A 24,284-nucleotide genomic window follows, 5' to 3' on the forward strand; every position below is an offset into this window, starting at 1 on the left:
ACCAGGCAAGGAACATATTTTACTAACAATTATATCCTAGATCTAAGCACAGTGGCTGGGCATACAGTGACTTCAAATAAAATATTGATATATATATGTTTGTAAATATGTGTTGAAGGATGTGGGAATAGACCTATTCTTACCTGAATGAAACTATAGTGTATGTTTTAAGTAACACCCTTCTTTCATTAAGATAGAAGTGTATATAAACACGTTAGCAGTGAATAGCAAGAGCCCTGTGCTTACCTCACTGAACACACTGTGTATAAAGTTGTATAATAGTTGTATAAACATCTTCTCCCATTAATATAAACCCACTAACACCCTAACCCCTAACCTTAACCTGGACCTGGACCCTAATCCTAACCTTAAACTGAGCCCTCTGGAGAGTTCTCTAAATTGCAGATACCAGGCATATATCCTCATCCTGGCCCTAACTCTAACCCTGCCCATAAACCCTAACTTAGCCCTAACCCTACATCAGAAAAGAAAAAAAAAAAAAAAAGAAAAGAAATGGTTTACATATACAATGGAATACTACTCAGCCACAGAAAAAGGGGATGAGGGATCCCTGGGTGGCTCAGCAGCTTGGCGCCTGCCTTCAGCCCAGGCCGTGATCCTGGAGACCCGGGATCAAGTCCCACGTCAGGGTCCTTGCGTGGAGCCTGCTTCTCCCTCTGCCTGTGTCCCTGCCTCTCTCTCTCTCTCTCATGAATAAATGAATAAAATTGTAATAAAAAAAGGGGGGGATGAAATCTTACCATCAGCAATGGCGTGAATAGAGCTAGAGAGTGTTATGCTAACTGAAATAAGTCAGAGACAAATACCATGTGATGTGATTTCACTCATGTGAATTTAAAAGAGCAAAGGCCAAAAAAAAAAGGGGGGGGGGAGCAAACCAAGAAATGAACCCTTAACTATAGAAAACAAACTGATGGGTTACCAGAATGGAGGTTGGTGGGACCATGGGTTAAACAGGGTATAAAGATTAAGGAGATTAAGATTAAGGATTAAATAGCAAGTATTTGTCATGATGAGCACAGGGTGATGATACACGGTACTGCTGAATCACTATTTTGTATATTTAAAACTAGTATTACAAGAATGGTAACTAACAAATTTAAATGAAAACTTTTAAAAATCTTAAAAGGGATAAACTCTACATAATAAACTACTCCTAAAAAAAAAATAAAAAAAAAAAATAAAAAAAATAAAAAAAAAATAAAAAATAAAAAAAAATAAAAAAATAAACTACTCCTATAAAGATTGTAGGAAGGAGATTTAGTTTGTGATTTGGTGTTTACTGATGACATTTATTTCCCCCTCTTTCCTTATGGATTGCAGTGTAATTTAGCATTTCCCTCTGATTATTTCGTACATGTCGGTCTTTCTGTCCCAAATTAGACTGGAAGACCATAGATGACAGAGTCTATTTTGTTTTCCCATAAGCACTTGGTATGTTCCAGGTGGCTTGTTTCAGGAGTATATATGGTTCAATCACTATTAACAAAGCCTCTGTATGAAAATGGATGCAAATTCTATAATCCATCTTTGAAATTTCACACACTGCCATTCTGGCTAGTACACTCTTAAAAAAGGTCAATATTAAAAAAAAAAAGTCAATATTGAAATTGACTTCCCTTCCTGGGGATATAGAGTAGGTGTACTTTATCCTATTCTTCCCACTAAGTACTACTAAAAACTTTAGACATTATACATATGTAAACAAACATAAAAAGACGCTAAAAGATGAAGGGAAGAAGACAGATCAGCTAGGGATCTTGGGAGCCAAGGAGCAACATAACATGGTGGTGAGTCCCCTGGGTTTTCTTTTTTGCCTCATGGCTTAGAGCTGCTGCTGAAGCTGGAAACCCTAAAAGGTGCGCGTGTGTGTACACGCGCGCACGCACGCACACACACACAAAACTCGAACAGATACCTGGTTTCTCTCTCTAAAGGATGAGGAAAGATAAAAAGACAGCTTAGGAAGACAAACGTTTTAGGCTATAATCATTCCATTGCAGCTAGACACCACAGGGAAAAAAAACAAAAAACAAAACAAAACTGTGGCTCCATCCTCACGCAAGGCCAGTAAACACCGAGTGAGGAGCGTAGACTTCCATCCATGCTAGGCTATCATGAACCATCTCCTCTGCCACCCATGGTGTCAGTGAAAACAACACAGATATGATGGTACCTATCCCAGTCCCAATATTAACAAGAAGATGCCCTGGGATGTCTAAGGAGGCTGACTAGGGTGCCTTGATTTCTACCTCCACCTAGCAATAATGAGGCAGTGCCTTCCCTTCCTTTGCCAGAGTGGCTGGCAGAGAAAGCCAAATAAGGTGGATGGAGGGTTTAAATAAGATCCAGTCTCACAGCAGAACATGAAAACATCCAGGTTTCAACTGAAAATCACTTGTTGCTGAAACATCAAGAACCAGGAGAATTTCCATTTCAATTTTTTAAAAAAGAAGACAATCAATAGATGATGAGATGAGAGAAATGTTAAAATTATCTGATAAAGATTTTAAAGTAGTCATAGTAAAAATGCTTTAACTAGAAATCATGAACTGGCTTGAACCAAATGAAAAAAAAAAAAAAATTCAGCAGAGAAAAAAAGATATAAAGAGCCATCAAATGTTTTAGAATTAAAAAGTACAATTGACATGAAAAGGTAAATGGATAATCTAAACAGAAGGGATATAAAAAAGAATCAGTGAACCTGAAAAACAGGTATAATAAATATAGCTAGTATATAGAGCAACCACTAAAAATGCTATACAAAGAAGAAACACTAAAAATATTAAAAATAAAAATGGAACTAAAAAATATTTAGATGCACTCACAAGAAGGCAGGAAAAACAAACACAGAATAAAACAAAACGTAGACTTAAAGTCCTAATATATCAATAATTTCATTCAATGTAAATGATCTGGATACATCAATTAAAAGACAGAGATCGGCAGAAGAGATTTAAAAACATAACCCAACTATATGCTGTCCCCAAGAAACTCACCTTAAAACAGTAAAAATCTATTTAAATATGATACAGACAGGATGGAAATAAAAGAGTGGAACAAGAGATGTCATGCAAAGATTAATCAAAAGATGAAGGCTTGGCTATATTAATATCAAAGAAAATTGCCAGAGCTTGAGAATAACATATATGTATGATAAAAAGGCCAATCCACCATGAATATACAGCAATCCTAAATGCATATGCACTTAACAGAGCTGCAAAATATGTGAAGGAAAAATTGACAGAACAATAAGACAATATCAGCAAGGATACAGATGAATTCAACAAGAATATCAACAAGATCTAACTGACATTTATAGAAAACTCCTTCCAGCAACAGAATACACTTTCTTTTCAATCTAAAAATAAACTTGAGATAGACCAAAAGCTGGGCTATAAAAAAAAAAGAATGTAGATCACATGGTACAGTCTCAAATCACAATGGAATAAAATTAGAAACCAATAATAACAAGGTAACAGGAAAATCTCCAAACGTTTGGAAGCTGAACAACATACTTCTGAACAATCCATGTGATGAAGTTTCAACTGAAATCAAAATACATATTAAACGAATGAAAATATAATATTAGAATTTGTGAGAGACAGTTAAATCCCTGCTAAGAGGGAAATTTACAGCATAAACACACACAATAGAAAACAGAAAGTCAAATCAAAAATCTAATTCACATCTGAGCAACCTAAAAAAAACAGCAAAATAAACCCAAAGCAAGCAGACAGAACAAGTAACAGATATGAATGAAATTTATAATAAAAAATTGAAAAAATATATCAAGTCAACAAACAGCTAATTTTTCGAAAAAAAAAAAATAAATGTCAGTTAACACTGACAAACCTCTGTATCATGAATAAAGACAAGAAATTATCACCATAGGAATGAAATGGAAAATTATTACGGACCCTGTAAATATCAAAACAAAAACAGTAAGAAAATACTACCAACACTGACAACTTAGACAAACTAAATAGAATAAGATGCTCAAAAACACCAACTGCCACAAATTACTCAATATAAAATAGATAATCTGACCAGTCCTATCAGCTATTAAAATAATTAGGTTTGTAATTTAAAATCTTGCTCCTCCCCCAAAAAATATCCAGGACCACATGATTTTCACTAGTTTAAAGAATATTTAAAGAAAAATTAACACAAATTCTACACAATCTCTTTCAAAAGAGAATATAGAGCACTTCCCAATTCATTTTATGAATTTAGTATTACAGATACCAAAACCAAAGATAGCACAAAAAAAAATTACAGACCAATATCCATCATGAAGAATATAGACACAAAAATCCTTCCAGTATCTGAAAATAGAATTGAGTAATATATAAAAGGAATTATATATTCTATGGCCAAGTGAGGCTTATCCCAAGGATGCAAGGCTGGTGGTTCTAGTAGAAATACCGTGTCATCATATAAAATCATCACTGTTACAGGTTAAAGAAGAAAAATCACCATCACTTTGATCCATGCAGGAAAAACATTCAAATTCAAACAGTAAACAGCTAGCTGTGCAGTGTTGGTGGTATAGTGGTAAGCCTAAGAGCTACCTTCTGAAAAGTTAACCCTTCATGATAAAAATCTCACACAAGGGGTAGAGCAGAACTTCAACCTGATAGCATCTGCAAAAAACGTACAGTAACACTTTACTTAATGATGATAGACTTGGTTTTCCCTGAAATGTCCACTCTCACCACTCTTAATCAACATAGTACTGGAAGTTCTAGCCACTGCAATACAGCAAGAAAAGGAGATAAAAATCAGAAATATGAGAAATTAAAGGTCCCTATTTGAAGATATGACTGTCTACATAGAAAATCACATATTAATTTACCAAAAACTTTCCTAGAGTAAGTGACTTTATTAGCAAGGTCACAGAATATAAAATAAACAAAAAAACCAACAGTATTTCTAAATACTAGCACATGGACACCACAAAGTTAAATATACAATACAACTTAGAATCACTCAAAAAAAAGAATACTTAGGTATATCCTGCAAAACATGTTTAGGATTTAAATGTGGAAAACTGCATAATGCTCATGAAAGAAATCAAAGATCTAAATAAATGAACTGGCAGATTCAACACAGTAAAAATGCCAATCTCTCCAAATTGATATACAGTTCAGTGCAATTCCTAACAGAATATTTTGAGACATATAGACAAAATATTCTGAAGTTTATGTAGAAAGGCAAAGGAACTAGAATACCTAAAAAAAAAAAAAAAAAAAGAACTAGAATACCTAAAACAATTTTAAAAATGAACAAAGTAAAAGGAATGACTCTTCTTCCTGAATTCAAAACTTACACAGCTAAAATAATCAAGACTGTAGTATTAACAGAGGAACAAACATATAGATTTATGAAACAAAAAACCCAGAAATAGACTGAGACAAATATGCTCAAGTGATTTTTGAGAAATGCAAGAACAACTGAATGGAACATAGACAATTTTTCAGCAAATGGTTCTGGAGCAAAAGAACATGCACAGGCCAAAAACAAAACACGCAAAAAACCAACCTATATCTAAACTTTATAGAAAAATTAACTCAAAATGGATCATGGACTTTAATGTAATATGTAAAACCATAAAACTTCTATTGAAAGAAAAATCAAAGGAGAAAATCTTTCAGATCTAAAACTAAGAAGACTTCTTACACTTATTACTAAAAGCATGATCCATAAAAGGAAAAACTGATAAATAAGACATCATCAAAATTAAATACTTTACACCTCTGCAAAAGACCGTTAAGAAAATGCAAACTACAGACTGAGAGAAAGTATGTGCGAACTATGTATCTAACAAAGACTTGCCAGATTCGTGGTTCCAAGAGTTAAGGAGGGATGGAGTGGGAGGAAGTGGGTATCACTACAAGGGGAGTCCCCTGTGGCAGTGCAAATGTTCCATTATCTTATGTCAAGATCATGGTTGTGACACTGTAATTCTGCAAGATAATTCCACTAAGGGAAACTGTGTAAAGGATACTAGGGATCTCTCTGCATTATTTCTTACTACTGCATGTAAATCTCAAAATAAAAAATTTAATTAAAAAAAAAATTTTAAGTCAAAAGTGAAAAGCTCAATCATGGGCAGTTATGACATGGTAACTTATGTGGACTATGAGCCTCAAAGACACTAACTAAATACTAATTTGAATATAAATGCCTTAAAAGAAGAGAGTGACATTTCCAAAGCTACTGATAAAAGATGATTACAACTAAAGCAAAATAACCTAGTTCTACAGTGATATCTTGCCATTAAAATCTCAGACCTTGAGGCCTAATTCAGGTGGTATTTACGTTTGTCCTAGCACAAAGCCTTATTCCCTTAATCAACAAACAAAATTATTAACAAACCAACGAGTAATTAATGTGCAATTTCTACTTTCCAAACACTGTTCTGTCAGTTTCCTAACTATATTCTTCTTTTCTGACACTGAGGCTATCTATGGTTTAATGGAAGCTCCTTCAGCCATTGTGATAAAGCCGACTAAAGTAATCAGAGTATTTCTTAAGCCTTCCAAGTTCTAACTCAATGACTAAAAAATATTTATTTGGAAAAAATAAAGCAAGCAATAGCTTGCTTCTCAACTCCCCCACAAGTTTCCAACTTCCTCAATAATTACTCTAAGTTTAGAGCAGGAAGAAATGTTCAGATGAAGCCTATTCAAAAAAAGCCTCCCAACTACAGTATATGCAATTTGGTTTCAAATTGACTACTTAATCTTTCTTTTAAAATTTCTGAAATTTGCTACCACAATATTTTTTTCAAGTTTATGTTCTTACAAATGATTTGTTCATGGCACGTTTCACTTCATCAGAACCATCTGAATAGATCTGCTGAAATAATTTGTTTAAAGCTGCATCTCCCTCCAACTTCTCATTTTTTTCTTCTTCTTTGATCTCACCAACCAATTTATCCCAATTTCTTGTATAATGAGATGACGATGGATATAAGTTCTTTACATCTGTGGAGTAAAAAAGAAGTGATTAATCAACATGTGATGATTATGTCAAGAATATGTAAACTTTGTGACCATGATATACAGAACATCTCAGCAAATAGTTTAGGTCACTGAATTTCATATTTATAATAAATGTCTTTGTGATATATACATCAATAATCAGATCTACACTTCTAAAAATTCAATCAGCATAATATAAAATCTGGGAATTTTTTTGAACAAAATAATCTAATAAAGGGTACATTTTTGGTACATTATGCAAAATTAGATTAAAAACATTCTTTGTGCTAATGAGGGGACTGAACAAGAAGTATACTGGAACTTTTATATTTACAGAAAATAGCAAAGATAGTACAAACAATTCTAAAAACGGTGCTTTTTTTTTAAATGATGCTCCATTAAGAAATTTCTCTTATAAACAAGATTTTAACAAGTATTAAAAATGTGGCTTCTTTTGAGGTGCTTCTCTATCTTTCAGAGTAGAAATAAACTGAAAATGTAAGTAATTATCCATGCCATTAGACAGTTAAAACTCCATCCTCTCCCCAAATTAAATATTAGACTGCCTCAATAGGAGATAATAAGGAATTCTTGAATGTTGAAAAATACACCATGTGATCATCTAGAGTCCAATGCCCACTCACACACACATAGAAAATAAGTGTACTTGTAGGGCACACTGGGGTAAATGAAGCCTACTTGCAGCCAGAGAGACTAATGACTGGCCTAGGGGCTCAGGGCACCGCCAAGGCTACCTTAAAGACTAAAGGAATCAAGATCATGGAATCCAAATAATTAAAATAATCTATGTAGTAGCTGTAGAGCAGTTCTATTCACTCTCCAATGGAAACAATGCAGGACACAAATGTGAACCATGTACATAATTTAAAATTTTCTAATAGCCATGTTACTAAAAAGAATCAGGCGAAATGCATTTTAATAATATATTTTATTTAACCTAATATATTCAAAACAATATCACTTCAACATGAATCCATATAAATACATGAAGACATTTTATGTTCTTTCCTTCATACAGTTTTCAAAATCTGGTATTTTATACTGCTAGCACAACTCAATCCAGACTAGTCATTTTCAAAGGCTCAGTAGGTCTATGTGGCAACTATACTGGACAATGTAGCTATACAACTTTAAATTAAACACCTGATTCAAAGTTTTCCTATGAATACATCAGGACAAATTAAATGTCCTTCCTTCCATTACTGCCTCTCTATATCCCTTTCCTCAAAACATTTCAGAAATAAGAAACTATTAACTGTTCATTGTTGTTCCATCCCTTCTCTTCACCTGTAAACCAACTTTCTCCTTGCCTATCTCCCCCAGCAAAACAAAACCAAACAGCACCCTACAGTTTTTTTTAAGAGTAAGCATAGTTTTCCGATCTATCCTTCCTCTACCAGGAATCCCTGCTCTTATCATTTACGTGCATTTTCACTAGTAACCAAAGAAAAAAAAAAAATGTGTGTCATGGTAAATTGAGCCTAAAAAACATTGGTTTAATTAATCCTTATGCTGACTCCCCAGAAGAATGAGAACACAGGTTCTAACCTCCAATTTACAGATAAGAAAACTGGCCCAGACAGGTTAAGCAACTTACCCTTATCTGCAAGTTTCTAGCTTGCAGGACAGAGCAATCTGACAAGCAAAGTAATTCCATACAAAAATATAACAGAACAGGAGGAATAGCATCTGAAATATCTAAGGCACTGAGTTTAGAAAAACTCTGCTCAGTAACACTAAAGAAATCTTTATATTTATTTATTTATTTTTTATTTTTTTTTTTTTTTTATGATAGACACAGAGAGAGAGAGAGAGAGAGAGGCAGAGACACAGGCAGAGGGAGAAGCAGGCTCCATGCACTGGGAGCCTGATGTGGGATTCGATCCCGGGTCTCCAGGATCGCGCCCTGGGCCAAAGGCAGGCGCCAAACCACTGCGCCACCCAGGGATCCCAAATCTTTATATTTAATCTCAGAAAAACTATAACACCCAAAGATGGTGGAAAAACTACTGAGGGATGGATGGGTAACCTAACTTCTTTGTTCATGCATTATAAAAGCAAATAACTGCAAAATACTCCTGTCAACAGATAATCTTTTCCCCCATTGTCAGAAGATGTAGCAACAACCAATATCACATACAAAGTTTAGGTAAGAACCAGATCCAGACCCCGAAGACGAGGGTTAGGCTTAAGACCATAAAAACTGCTGGGTGATCCTAAGCAAGTTGCTTACTTATAGAAACTGTAAAATAGGGCTGCCTATTCTAGAGAGCTGCTGTTAGTATTCAGTGAGATACTACATTTAAAGAGTTTCTTTAAAAAATTGCTTTAAGCTATAGATAAACCTCAGCCCCCAAATCTCTGGGAGTCAGACCCAAAAGAAGCACGTAACGTCTTTCCTATGTCTTTCAAATAAACTGCGAAGCGGAAGCTTAGGAGCTTAAATACCAATTTTAAATATTTCAATCCTTAAAAATTATCTGTTGATGTCAATTTCTTCGTTTTGCTAATTATACTACACTAGTTGTGATGTTATTATGCAGGGAAGCTAGGTGAAAGGTATATGAGAACCTGTATTATTTCTGTAACTTCTGGGGCACCTAAAATTATTTCAAAATAAAAATAAAATGAATAGTTTGTTGGCTAACTCAGTGTTTTCTATAAGATGCCACAAGGAAATCTGTTTTCTGTTACAAAAAGTAGTGAAAAATCTAAAAGTAGCTGAAATACAATGTTAACTCATTTTAGTGATCAAATCCGAATATTTAACCAAAAAGAAATTTCTCTCCTTCATCAATGAGGTCACTGCTATAAAATACACTCTTAGGTGTAGTTCTAGGAGTATCTAACAGGTTAATTATCCCATTAGAAAAACACCTGTCTATTGCATATGCTTAAAACTGAACATAAAGTAGTCTGTTCCTTACATGATAAAAACAGCCAACCCTAGCTTTCCACTCTTCTCTGAGGCTTTTCTTAGGTTTTCACGACCTGTTTGTAAGCACTTCTTTAAGAGTAATATAGAAATAGATTAAGTATTTTACTCTTTAAGAGCAATATAACAAAATGGGTTAGATATTTCAGCAATATAGTGAAATGGGTTAGAAGCCCCAAAATACTAGGAAATGACCTGACAATATCAATAGAACAGAAAGGAATAAATAAAAGGGAGAGAGAAGAGGAAAATATTTCAGCAGAATAAACCTCTAATTCATTTACAACTCAGAAACAATAGGCAAGGGCAACACACAAAAACAACCCCCAACTAATGTCATACACTGAGGAGGTAAAACAATATAATCCCAACCCCCTCAGAGTTTCTGCTTCCATTCATTTGTATTCTGAGTTTAAGAAGTTAGAATCTTCACATGAAAGGCTAATTTGTATTCATTACAGAGCAATCTTATTGCACTCAATGTACCTTTTCTGGGGAACATAAATAATGAAAGTAGAAAGAATGCTCATTACTATTTAACTTCAACTATATAAAACATTGCGAATTTAAAGCTCATCAAGGCCAGAAAACAAACCTGCTATGAACTGTTTTGGTTTAGGCACATCTCCTTGCCCCTCTAGCTTTTCCCATCTCACAGCCTCTGTCTTTTTCATTTTAATTTCAATCTGGAGGAAACACCAAATAAAATTTATTATTCAATGTAAAATATACAGAACAGTAAAAACAAATGCAATTTCCTTAAGTCATAAAATTTTATAAAAATTAATAGTGCCCTTGAGATAACTTTAAATTATACATAAGGTTAAATGCGAAGAACTTTGAAACATGTTGTTCCTACTTAAAAGCCACCCTTCAAAAACAACATATACATACTATAAGCTATAGGTAAAAGTCTTGAAATCCATATGCTTTTTTCTTCCAGTACACTGTTCTCAACCAGGGGTGATTTGGCAATGTTTATGGATATCGTTGCTCATCACACCTGGGAGGGAGTTAAGGATACTACTAAACATCCAATAACATAAAAAGAATTTTCCACAAAAAAGAATTTTCCAGCCCAAAATGTCAACAGTGCCCCCTACTGAGAAACCCTGATGTAAAGGAATTACTTCAGGGATGCCTGTGTGGCTCAGTGGGTTAGGCCTCTGACTCTTCATCTCAGCTCTGGTTGTTGAGATCAAGCCCCTAGCCAGGCTCTGCACTCAACAGGGAGTCTGCTTCTCTTTGTTTCTCTCCCTCTCTCTCTGCCCCTCCCCCTGCTCACACTCTCTAAAATAAATTTTAAAATATCAAAAAAATATATAGAAGAATTACTACATTTGCATGTGTATTAACCTATTTGAGAGTGGACAGATTTGTATCATTGTGTAAAAATAATACAACAAATGCTAAAATTTTTATAATTATTCACTCTATAATTATTAAATACCCAGTATGAGCAAGTTGTAATCATCAGGGATGTGGTGGATTTTTTTAAATATTAAAGAAACATGTTCTTGACCATCTGGAAGTAGGTGAAATACTAGAAGAAAGTTGATCAAGAGTCAAATAAATGTTCTAAAAGTTTAGCAGAGATCACATCTAGGTGTGAAAAGAAAAAGTTTCAGCACACCTTGAAGAGCTTTGAGGGGCAGAAGCATTTGCAACGGTGGAAGGGAGAGGTCTTCAGCCTCAGTATGAACAGCCTAAAACTGGAGCCCTAAGGTTTCAAAGGACACAGTACATCAGGGAGTACAGACAGACAAGACCAATTTGTCTCAAGTCGTCTAGGATTTATGTTAGAACAGTAAAAAATACAGATTAAAAAGGTGTAAGGCAAACTATGAAGAGCTTCTGAATGCTAAACTAGCTTCACTTATTAAAATGAAATATTAAGAGCATCTTCAACTCTCTAATCAAGGCTGGTCCCCTAGAGTCTACCCTTAACTCTAACACTCACAGAGCACCTTCATCTACCTTTAGTTTTCCTTATTCAAATAATACTCTCCCATTTTTAGCCTAGCAAAATCAGCATTTATAGTTTTTTTTTTTTTTTTTAAGATTTTATTTGAGAGAGAGCGTGCACGTGCACAAGTGGGGGACAGAGGCAGAGAAAGAGAGAGAAGCAGACTCCTCACTGATCATGAAGCCTGACTCGGGGTTACAATCCCAAGACCCCGAGATCATGGCCTGAGCCGAAGGCAGATGCTTAACTGAGCCACCCAGGTGCTCTAGCACTTACAGTTTACTAAACATAATTATTATGCAACAGTTGAAGAGCCAAAATAGAATTTTTTTTTAAAAGATCTTATTTAGAGACAGAAGAAGTGTGAGCGGAGGGAGGGGCTTCGGAAGATGCAGAGAGAAAATCCCAAGCAGGCTCCACACCCAGCACAGAGTGTGAGCTGAAATCAAAGTTGAAATGCTCAACCAACTCAGCCACCCAGGTGCCCCTCAAAATAGAATATTCTTTTTTTTTTTTAATAGAATATTCTATTTTTTTTCTAAGAAAAGGATTTACTTTTGTAAATAGGAAAAAAAAAATCAAAAGACAAATGTAACTAAAAGACAAGCCTATTCACGCTGGTTCTTTGAGACTCCTTTAAATCAGATAAATCACTCCAACTAGCAATTACTGGTAATCTACCACTTGCATTTAGTGATAGAATCCTTAAAATTTGCATTTTAAAATACCTTAACAAAAGACTAACAGAGAAATCTGCCAATACTTTTAACCAGACATGAAGTGATGGTATAGAAGGGGTGTGATCTCTGAGTATATGTATTTTCTTTAGCACAGAAATGTAACAAGAAACTGTTTTCATAATGAAAAACACCATGAAACAAATGTCACTGGGAAAGAGGCCAAAAGTACAGTATTTTTAACGTAATTTGTGTTTAAATTCTAAATAAAAGAATTCTCTAAAATGATGACTAATTTTTATAAAATAAAATACTACCAATATTTTCTCATACATAGTATTAAGTGATAGTAATTCAGTAATTTGAACTTGTCACTGCTGGAATATTTGTCAAAAGGGCAAAAATCTAATAGCTGGCAATGACACAGCAAGCAGTTACTGAAAAGGGATATTATCACCCTAAAATTTAAAACTGCATCTTGCTCCTTTTTCAACTCATCTGGAAATGAAGACTTGGCAAGCAGTGTGTACATCAACACTATCCTTAACTAACCTCTGCTTCAGGGCACCCTATATTCATACCTCATGTTCCTATACTTACAATGTCTATAAAAAGTTCCTTGTTTCACCTAAAGAGCAGCAGACACTAACATTCACATCTCCTCAAAGCCACTATAACCTGAGTAATTGTGCAGCACGAACAAAGAAGCCTTTGTAAGGCCAAAGTCAAAGCTTAGTAAAAACCCTGAATCAAGTGAGACAAGTTGACCTGAACTTAAAATTATATTTAATCCATTCATTAAAATAGCTGCACATAATAAACCACACTTAATTAGCTTTTTAAAAAAAATAAAAGTGGGGGAACTAATTTCCTGTGACTTTCTTTTTACACCTATTTCACTTTCAGTGCTTATATATGCTTTTAAAAATGAGGTTTTAAGTTTTCATGACTTTGGCAGGTACCTCTAAAGTTACAAGCCCAATTTCAGATATTTTTATTCCAACAATTAATAAGCTTTTCTATTTGCATTTAACTCAAAACTCATTTAAAAGTTAACTTAAAACTTTGGTTTGAATGTTCCACTCATATGCACGAGGAAGGCTTTCAATAATATCCCAAAGCAGTACACAGATTACTAGTAAGAATCCCTGCTCTTCCAGATTATTATTGTTCAATGTTTTGCATACTACCATCCACCTCTAAATTCTTTACACAAATACTTTTTATATTTAATATATACTTCAAACTTCAGATTTAAAAGGAAGCCATTACTCCAAAAGGGACAATGGCATCCAGACACCACATTCTTAGGAGAGGGGTTAAGCTCCCACTTATTGCCAGATTGACAGTGAAGACATCTTTCTCAGAGACTAGAGAGCTGTGGCAGTTTACTGCTAAACTTCTTTTTCTTCTGGCAAAGTTTTGACAACCATCTCTTTCAAGGCTATAGTCATTAAGTAATTGTTTCTGACCTTTAGGATGTAATTTTCCCAATGTTCTCTTACTCAGCTCTTTGCACACTTAATGGCTGTATCTAACTGCTTCATCTGAAAAGAGTAAACTCGGTCTTCCTAAAGCCATACTGCACATCCACCATTTTTATTTTTATGCTCAAATCATTTTAGTCATTTTTTAAAATGCAGAAGACAGTAATTAATGAGAAAAAGCTGAAAACTCACCCAAATTCTAATATCACAATTCAAATATTTACTGAGAGCCTACTCTGGACCAGGCACTGTGATAATACATATAAGAATACAAACACTGTTCTCTCTCTTTTTTTTTTAAGATTTTACTTATTTATTCATTAGAGACACAGAGAAAGAGACAGAGACACAGAGAGAGATGTAGGCTTTCAGCAGGGAGCCCAATGTTGGACTCAATCCCAGAACTCTAAGATCACACCCTGAGCTGAAGGCACTCAACCACTCAGCCACCTAGGTGTCCCAGACTCTCTTCTTCTTAAAGAAAGTAATGAGAAGAGATATTCCCATAAACAAAAAATTGCAGTATGTATCACCTGTAGTGAAAGATCTCAATATATAGGAAAACAGTCTAGCTTCCTGGAACTAGGCCATATGTCATTAGTAGTGAGAATGAATGATTATTTTCTCAGCTCTTTTGTATTTTTCCAAATTTTCTATGATATTCATTCATTGGATTTATAACCAGAATAAAAATCTAAGTAACCAGGATAAAATAATAATAGCAGTAATATTTATTGAGCACTATTATATACCTTGCATGCATCATGTACATCACCTCACTTAATAGAACAATTCTATTAAAAAAAAGGAGATTACCATCCATATTTTATAGATGAGACAGATAAGATATGCAACTTGCTGGAAGTATTTTACTGCCAGATGTTTTACTTATTTCCTGAGAAATAAGCAGAGGTTGAAAACAAGACAAAAACTATCAATTGTGTAATTTCAGTGAAGAGTCATAAATAGGTGCTACTTATTGGAAATATGACCACGAACAAGTAACTAATCTCACTGAGCCTCTATTTCTCCCGTAAAAAGTGATTAATAGGTTCTACTTCATTTAGGGTTCTTATGAGGGTTAAACGAGTGCTCGCTTCAGTAGCACATACACTTACAAGAGTTAAATGAAACCATCTATGAAAAGAACAGAGCACTGTGTCTGGCAAATAACTGACTGCAATTACCATTATCTTCATCATTATAATTAGCTAAAAAATCTGGACAAATTATTTAACATCTCTGGGTTCAGTTTATACCTGTAAATAGATGATAAAAATACCTACACATCAGGCAGTATTTGTGAGGATTACATGGGCTAATATACAGCAGTCAAAACAGTTACCTACTACAATTCTGCACAGGTCAAACAGTATGGGTCTGGCTAAATAAAATGCAGACAGTGAAATATTTGTTGTAGAATACTTAACGGCATGAAACAAATTATCCAAAATGTGGGCCACCTGGGTGGCTCAGTGGTTGGGCATCTGCCTTTGACTCAGGGCGTAATCCTGGGGTTCGGATCGAGTCCCACACTGGGCTCCTGCGGAGAGCCTGCTTCTCCCTCTGCCTATGTCTCTGCCATTCTCTCTCTCTGTCTCTGATAAATAAATAAGTAAAATCTTAAAAAAAAGATTATCCAAAACGTACAGCTAAATTTAAAAAGAAAGCTATAAGGGTGCCTGGGAGGCTCAGTCAGCTAACTGCTGGGATCCCAGCGTCCTGGGATCGAGCCCTGCATTGGGCTCTCTGCTCAGAAGCCTGCTTCTCTCTCTGCCACTCCTCCTGCTTGTGCAGGGATGCTTGCTCTGTATCAAATAAACAAAATCTTTAAAAACTAAAATAAAAAGACAGCCATAGACATTGTATTTACAGTAAAATCCTTTTCTTTTGAAAATATATAAATATGCATTAGTAGAGAAGGTAGCAAGAATATACTTCAAAAACAATTTGTAGATTATTGGGAACTAATTACTTATCAAAAAAAAAAAAGCCTATTACCTTCACCACTGTATCAAGAAGACATAAAACATGGGGCACCAGAGTGGCTCAATCAGTTAAGCATCTGACTCCTGATTTTCAGCTTCGATCATGATCTCAGGTTCACACAACTGAGCCCTGAGTTAGGCTCTGCACTTAGTGTGGAGTCCACTAGGGATTCTTTCTCCCTCCCTCCAGGCCTCTCCCCCCTGCTCACATGTGTTCCCTCTAAAATAAAGAAAATCAAAAAAAAAAAAAAAAAAAAAAAAGATACAAAGCAATCCCAAAACCCCTACATCTGTTTAAAAAAGCAGTAGTATCCTGCCCAGATTCCCCAACTCTATCACATCATCATAATCAGGATTTTTCTATGAATATTAAGAAAAGGAATTCACTCTAAAACTTCTCAAATTTTATTTAGTTAAGAGGGGAGAAGGGAGCTATTGTCTCCAAGAAAAGACACACATTTTACTTCCCACAATTCCAGTTAAAAGCCTTTGTGTTTTATATAGATATAATACAAAAAAAATTACTTTGACTAAAACTAGGAATAGAAGATCATTTCTTTTTTTATTTTATTTTTAAATAATTTCTACACCCATGTGGGACTTGAACCCACAATCCTGAGACTGAGAGTCACACAATCCACCAACTGATCCAGCCAGATGCCCCGAAGACCATTTCTACAAGGGTGAATTTACTCCAAAGGATTTTGAAAATTCTAATTTTTGAGGAGTAAATATTCTTTAAAATGAATTATTTCATAGCATCGCCATCACTGAAGTTATAATCCTGGGATTGTGAGTATAGTGTCATGAAATTAACAAGACAGAACAAAAGAAACACTACAGTTTCTTAATAAAGAAAATGAATTAGGGATCCCTGGGTGGCGCAGCAGTTTAGCGCCTGCCTTTGGCCCAGGGCGCGATCCTGGAGACCCGGGATCGAATCCCACATCGGGCTCCCGGTGCATGGCGCCTACTTCTCTCTCTGCCTGTGTCTCCGCCTCTCTCTCTCTCTCAATGTGTGACTATCATAAATAAATTTAAAAAAAAAATTAAAAAAAAAAAAAAAAGAAAAAAAGAAAATGAATTAAGGGCAGCCCGGGTGGCTCAGCAGTTTAGCGCCGCCTTCAGCCCAGGGCCTGATCCTGGAGACCCAGGATCCAGTCCCACGTCAGGCACCCTGGTGAAGCCTGCTTCTCCCTCTGCCTGTGTCTCTGCCTCTCTCTCTGTGTCTCTCATGAATAAAATCTTTAAAAAAAATGAAGTAAGAGGCAGATATTAAAGCTGGTATTCAATAAAAAGGTAGAAATAACTATCAGAGGTACTGAAAAAAATATGAATTCTGACTTGGAAAAACATATATATGACATTGTGAAATATTTGATTAAGATATGCTATTTCATTAAGAGTCCTACATCTTTTATTTTCATTGCACATTATATTTCACTTAAATTAATAACACTTAACTAATGATTATACATGAATACGCAACATTTATTCAACCTTGAATATGGAAAAGAAAAAAATGGATTCTCAGAGCAAATAAATAGCCACTTTAAAAAGCATAGATTTTACAGAATCTCTAATTTAAGCAGACTTTTCTAAGCAGAATCATCCTCTTCTCACATAAAGGAGTCAAGACATGAATACACATGACGAGTAAATTACTTTTTCTCTTAGCATCATCACTAAGTAAGCCTCAGTAACCCACAAAATATTTTATTTTCAGTATTATAACAATCTAAGCTGTATGAAAAAAGGTTCAAAACTTTCATTCCTTTTAAGATAAAATTAAGTACAATTATTTCAACTGTACAATGCCCAGGGCTAGACATATTTAGCAAATGCAACACTTTTTTTTTTTTTAAGATTTATTTGTTTGAGAGAGAAAGAGAATGTGGTGGGGGCAGGGAGCGGGAGAAACAGCCTCTCCACTAAGCAAGGAGCCCAATGTGGAGCTTGATCCCAGGACCCCAGGATCATGACCTGAGCTGAAGGCAGACACTTAACACCAAGTGAGCTACGTAGGTGCCCATGGAACATACTTATACTAAAAAATTACTCATTGTTTGTAGAGTTAACTGGAGCATTCTCTTTTGGAGCATATAAACACACAAATATGATATGCTTCTTATCCTCACAGACTAAATGCAAGAGAAATAAAATGTTTACATAAACTACTATACAAAAAAGTAAAGTAGTTATTATGTAGCACTTAAAGAAGAAAGGGACAAAACAGCAACTGGGAATACAGCAGAGGGGCAGAATGATTTGAATCAACAAGCACTCAAGAGTCAAAGGAGAATAAAGAATGAGAGATAACAGGGCTTTGTTAACATCCAAAATTCTAGCCACAAAGACTTGTGCATTTATCACCACATTCTATTTGTCCATAAATTAGATGAGTAACACACACGTTTTTTTTTTTTTAACACACACGTTTTTAAGTCATTTACAATCTAGTCACATTAATCAGTTTCCATTTAAACTACTTCAAAAGAACATGCATTAACAACCTGTTGATAAAAATATGTATAAAAATGCCAAACTCATAATTTTCTGACCTCTCAAATCTAGCTAGAGTTTTGTGGTTGATTATTTACACTTCTTTTATTAAACAAATTCTACACTATGTGGATGGGGTCAGTAAGACTAAAATCTGGCTTAAGATTTTATCCCTTTTTCTCACTTTCTATCATCCAAACAACAGTTTCTTCTCTCCACTCATAATTTAACAGCGCTGTACTTTATAATCTTCAAATCAGTAGTAAGTGGCCAAATCACTTCTAACTAGATGCAAAAAACTACCACTTCTTAACTTTGCACTTGTGCTCAAATGCTCTGCAGGTATCGTCTTCTTTCTGTAGGCCCAGTTATGAAATTCTCCCGTACACGGGCCAATCCTGAATCTATTCTAGGATAGGAAAATTCACACATCCTTAGAACTAAAACTCAATAGTTACTAACATAGAATGTTGTAAGACGTGTATAAAGAAGGTGTAGTGATGGAAAAAGTCCACTCATATCATCTGTTGTCATTAATTCATTATACACCTTTATACAATTTTATGGATGAAAAATTTCAGAGCTCACTTAGTCCGTATCTCTCATTTTTAAAGAGTGAAATTTAGTCCTATAATAATTTTGTAACTAGTCTAAATTTATAAGGCAAGCAAAGAGCCAGAGTCAGATTTTTTTATTTTTCAACTGAGTACTTGTCCAACTTAATTATACTCTCTGCATCTTTTGATCAGTATTTAAAACGTTACATGAATTTTAATTCTATTGCATATTTTACTTCTTTTTGAAAATATAAAGAAATCTAAAAGTTATATAATTACTCAAAATGTAATTTAAATTATATTCATTATTTTATCATAACAAAGTATTCTAAAATTCAGCTTAGTTAAAAAACAAAGAGCAGATTCCTCTTCATAGTTCATATTTTTGTGTGAAGGCAGGGTGACAAAGTATTTGTACGTACAAACAGACAAGTTCAAGAGAAGAACATTGTTGGTATCAAATCTTAAAAAGAGGCTTTCATCTTTTTTGAAAACCTCTTTAATAAATATTATTCCAATCTAAGTATACAAACACTATTGAGGTTAAATTGATTTTTATATTCCATTGCCCTAAAATATAGGGAGGGGAAAACGGTTACTCAAAATTTATGGTCCTTATTTACCTGTCCCTTTGAATTTGAAGATATGTGCTTAAAAGGATCTATAGGCTTATAATCACATGGGTGATTAGTTGACCAATATTTCTATATATTTAAAGTATTACTACTGACAACTCTTTTACTCATTTACTTTTAAGTAATCTCTATACCCGATGGGGGGTTTGAACTTATGACCCCAAGATCAAGAGTTTATGCTCTTAAAACAGAGCCAGCCAGATCCCCTCGCTACTGACGACTCTTTAAAAATTGTCTTACCTTTGTCGAAAGTACTTTAAATGTGCTCTGTTCTGGTATTATAGGATGAAGAAGTCTCAGTTTCAAATTGTAATCCTCTCCAGAAGGAAGTTTCACCAAAGCAGACAACTAATAAATACAAAATTAGCAGCACAGTTCATAAATTTATATAATGAAACATAAAATACTTACACTGAACATAATTACAGAATTTCAATACCACTGCAGATTACTTTAAACACTTTATACCGAATATCAGATTTAAAAAATGCAAAACCATCCTTTCTACCTGATAACCTTTACATGGATTCTCACAGACATAATTAAATAAGCAGAAAATAGTATGTTTCAAACATGTATATAACATTTAGTCTCTACAAAACTTAAGATATAAGAGCAAAACAATACAATTTATAACAAAAGAAAATATTCATATGCAAAACACTTCTACCACTAAAGTATCATTAAAGTTTTCTACTAAATGCTAAAAAAAACAAGTTATTAAAGTCACACTAATTTAATGTGGTTAAGTAAATTCTAAGACCTATAAATCATACAACAAATAAGACCTTTTTCATAAAGTATACCACACAAATGTAGCCAAATCATATATCTTACTAATGTTTTTTATATTTATCAAATTCTCCTTTGAATTTTAAATCTAAAGAAAAAGAAACATCTAGCTATAATCTACAGTATACTTTAGTCTCAAAATGTAAAATCATTCAGGCTGAAAAGCAATGCTTCAGATCTTCATCAGCATTCTCTATGTCTCAGGAAGAAATGATATATCTGATATATCATTATATATATAGATTATTGCTATAGATTATTCTCCAATATACTATATTTGCAAATAATTTAATCTCAAAACAAAAAAATGGTTCAAAGATTATAATAACCTCTTTTTCTGAAAATTCCACATTTACATTATTCTTCTGAACATTCTTGATCATAAGTGTAATGATTACTTGAGATTCTGTTTGATACCAGTCATACCTATTAAAAAAGAAAAAAAAAACACCTCAGAACATCTAATTTTCTTAAAGCTGCTGCTTTACATTTTGACAAGATTAAAAACTACAGTCTGATAAACAACAAGAGCTCCACCTTGAGGAACAAATTAGCAAAGCAGATAGTGAGTCACAGAAACAGTTTTATATAACTAATTTTCTTTGATCTGTACTAATGAAAAAGAACAGTAGGGTATGATGCCTCAAACCTTTCCAGGAGACTTAAATACATACATGATTTTCTGGGTTCTGATTTATATCTCTAATATTGTGCTTAAGCTAATGCTGAAGATGAAATTTACTCTTAACAGCTAACCGTTATATCATTAATAGCATTACACTTTCATTTCAACCTAATACTAAGAAAAAGCACTTCTATCCCTTTTTTACAGATGAAATGCCCAGAAGGGCAAAGCAATCCATCAATCAGCAGCAGGTGTTACACCGGAACCAGGTCAGCTGGACTCCACACATCAAAAATCTCTTAACTGAAACTAGCTAGGGCCAACAGCCCTGAACACGGGGAACAGAAGCAAATGAGCTAAAATTAAAATAACTTAAAATTTAACTCATTCTGGCCAGGCAAAACATTAAATACAGTATCTTCTTTCGGTCTCAAGGTACATGGGAAAACTAATGTGCCTAGAGATTCTAATTATGTGTATCTTTCCCACAGAAGGCTCTAAAAATGTACGGATCCTCACTTTCAAATGTGACTATATTAGATTATAAATGTCATGAGGCAAAGCCACTTATCTATCCTGCCCACTATTACATTTCTAGGACTAACCACAATGCCTGGTACACAATAACAGTATTAAATCAATTTTGGATAATTTTATGCTCCAAACACCGTAATTATTACTTGATGTTTGTGTTCTATACCTGCTCCTGCCACCAAGCTAGTCAAAGTTCCTTGTCTACTTGGTACTTGGAAAGTCACCCTAAATCTCCCCAGAAAGAGCACGAATAGGTTGTTCTAACATTTCCAAGCCATTTTAGGTAATTAAAATGCACCTTGATTAAAGAAATTAACTTTAAGAATCTGTTTCCCTCTGAAATTCAGTAAGGATGTAAAGCTCCAGATCAATGCCTTGTCTTTTTTTCTGTTACAGTCCTAAGAATACAAGTTGTACACGTGACTAAGGAATAATTAAAAATAAATTCAAATATTTGCTAGATGCTAAATTCATTACCCTAACTGTTGCCTTGAGCAACAGTCACTATCAACTCATGTAGAATTACTATTAAAAATTTACTCTAAAATATAAAAGGTAGTTACAATTTGACAATCCTACTACTAATTTACCCGTGTAATAATAAGTGGAAGAGGTTCTTGCCATACATGGAAAGGTGACATAATATGGAACCAGATGAAGAAACTTTAAAATGGAGAAGTGATTTGAATTTAACCTTAATATAAACACAATATCAATCAGTAAACATCCTTAGAATTAGTTTTTCCAAGCTAAACACAATTTCTAAAAAAACTAAAAACCACTGAAAATCACAGGATAAGGACTTGCTTATTATTATTAAAGAACAGGATTTTTCCCTTTGGGCATATTTATTATACATTATTTTATGAAGAAGAAACACTTACTTGATTTTTGACTGATGAGTCCTTTGAGAATCAGACTGATTTTGGTAAGTTGAAAGAAATTTTTACAAATTAGCAACTGTGTATTAAAATGCACGTATTAAAAAAAATAAAATAAAATAAAATGCACGTATTGTTAATTTACTCAGTGCTATGGTTACTTTGATATGGAGTAATTACATGAAAATATTCCTCAAAAACAAAGCATGGTATCCATTAATTGCTAAATAATACTAGCCTTCACAAAATATTAGAATGTTCAACATTTTTTATAATTTTAGGAATTAAAACTTCAAAAAAGATTTTTCTTCTAAGATAAAAGCAAATAGGGAAGTAAAAATAAGATGAAAACAGAGGAAAACAAACCATATAGACTCTTAACTATAGGAAACAAACTGAGGGTTGCTAGAGGGGAGGTGGATGGGGGATGGAGCACTGGGTGCTGGGCATTAACTAGGGCACTTGATGGAATGAGCACTGGGTGTTATACGCAGCTGATGAATCACTAAATTCTACCTCTGAAACTAACAATACACTATATGTTGACTAAATTGAAGTAAAAAAATAAAATAACATAAAAATAAATAAAACCCAAAAAACTTTCTAAGGGGAAGACTGGAAAAGGCTACATTTAAAAGTCGAGTTCCAAGTCTCTCTACACCAAAAATAACAATGACATTTAAAAAAAAAAAATTTTTTTTTAGAAACAGTATATAACCTTCAGACTTAACAGTGGCATCAAACGCTACTCTGGAACGTATGAAGGAACATTTCCATGGTGCCTTCCAGGTAACACCTTACTCCATTTATGGTCTCTCGGCAACATTCTACATCATCCATCAAGTAACAGCTCTTGGTCAATACCTACTTTCCTAAACTACACATGTACCAGTTAAGACTTATTAAAGAACTTGCCCTGAGTCGTAAATGACCTCTAAGTTGTCCCTAAATGATAGGAAAGAGATGAAATTTAGAAGAAGATAATAAAACCCATCTACCCATTTGAGTCTAACTCAGAATTACTCTCCAGTGTTAACCACTGAGAAACACCTGAATCCAGGTGAGCAAGTAGAGATAATGACTAGAACAGACTATTCCAGTTCACCTTGGTACAAAGATTAAACTAGTGTGAACCACAGCAATAACAAAATTCACTGTGGCTAAACAGCTGTTTGTGTTACTAGACAAAGTACCATTCAAATGCTATTCTGTTGTTTTCAGAAATAGTTCCAATCCCAAATATAATAGTATTTAAGAAAAAAAAAAAAAACCTGCAGGCAAAGGAAGCCAACTTTTATTTACGTACTTAAAGATTTTATTTATTTATTGGGGGGGGGGGGTAGGCGGGACAGTAAGACTCTGCACTAAGCATGGATCCTGACACGGAGCTGGATTTCATGACCCTGAGATCATGACCTGAGCCTACATCAGGAGTTGGACACTTAACCAATTGAGCCACCCAGGTACTCCAAAGGAAGCCAACTTTTAAATACTTCCCTCATCCATCATCCTTAGGACTATGGACAAGCCTTTAAGGTACAGGGATAAGAGGCAGGGTTCACTTTTGGTGATGTTCAAAACTCCAGTCACTATATATAAACATTTCTGGCCTGATGCTCACAACAACCTGCCTGAAGTAGATTAGCTCTATTGGGCCAGTTTATAAACGAAGCA

At 34.3% G+C, this 24,284-nt stretch overlaps 1 protein-coding gene across 6 annotated transcripts in view; it reads right to left on the reverse strand.

The window, feature by feature from the left end:
• SUGT1 (SGT1 homolog, MIS12 kinetochore complex assembly cochaperone) overlaps positions 1 to 24,284 on the reverse strand; it is a 61,763-nt gene that overhangs the window by 21,671 nt on the left and 15,808 nt on the right. For 4 of the 6 annotated variants that reach the window (XM_072782911.1, XM_072782914.1, XM_072782916.1 and 1 more), the window contains 6 exons: positions 22,614 to 22,648; positions 20,900 to 20,996; positions 20,019 to 20,126; positions 11,600 to 11,686; positions 10,562 to 10,652; positions 6,832 to 7,013 (listed from right to left, as the gene is read on the reverse strand). In XM_072782911.1, coding sequence (XP_072639012.1) covers positions 6,832 to 7,013; positions 10,562 to 10,652; positions 11,600 to 11,686; positions 20,019 to 20,126; positions 20,900 to 20,996; positions 22,614 to 22,648 — 600 coding nt within the window. The remainder of the gene's footprint in view (positions 1 to 6,831; positions 7,014 to 10,561; positions 10,653 to 11,599; positions 11,687 to 20,018; positions 20,127 to 20,899; positions 20,997 to 22,613; positions 22,649 to 24,284) is intronic. The other 2 variants (XM_072782915.1, XM_072782913.1) reach the window with 1 other exon arrangement.

The sequence above is a fragment of the Canis lupus genome, chromosome 17 (assembly GCF_048164855.1).
Source record: "Canis lupus baileyi chromosome 17, mCanLup2.hap1, whole genome shotgun sequence".
In the NCBI taxonomy this organism is placed as follows: domain Eukaryota; kingdom Metazoa; phylum Chordata; class Mammalia; order Carnivora; family Canidae; genus Canis; species Canis lupus.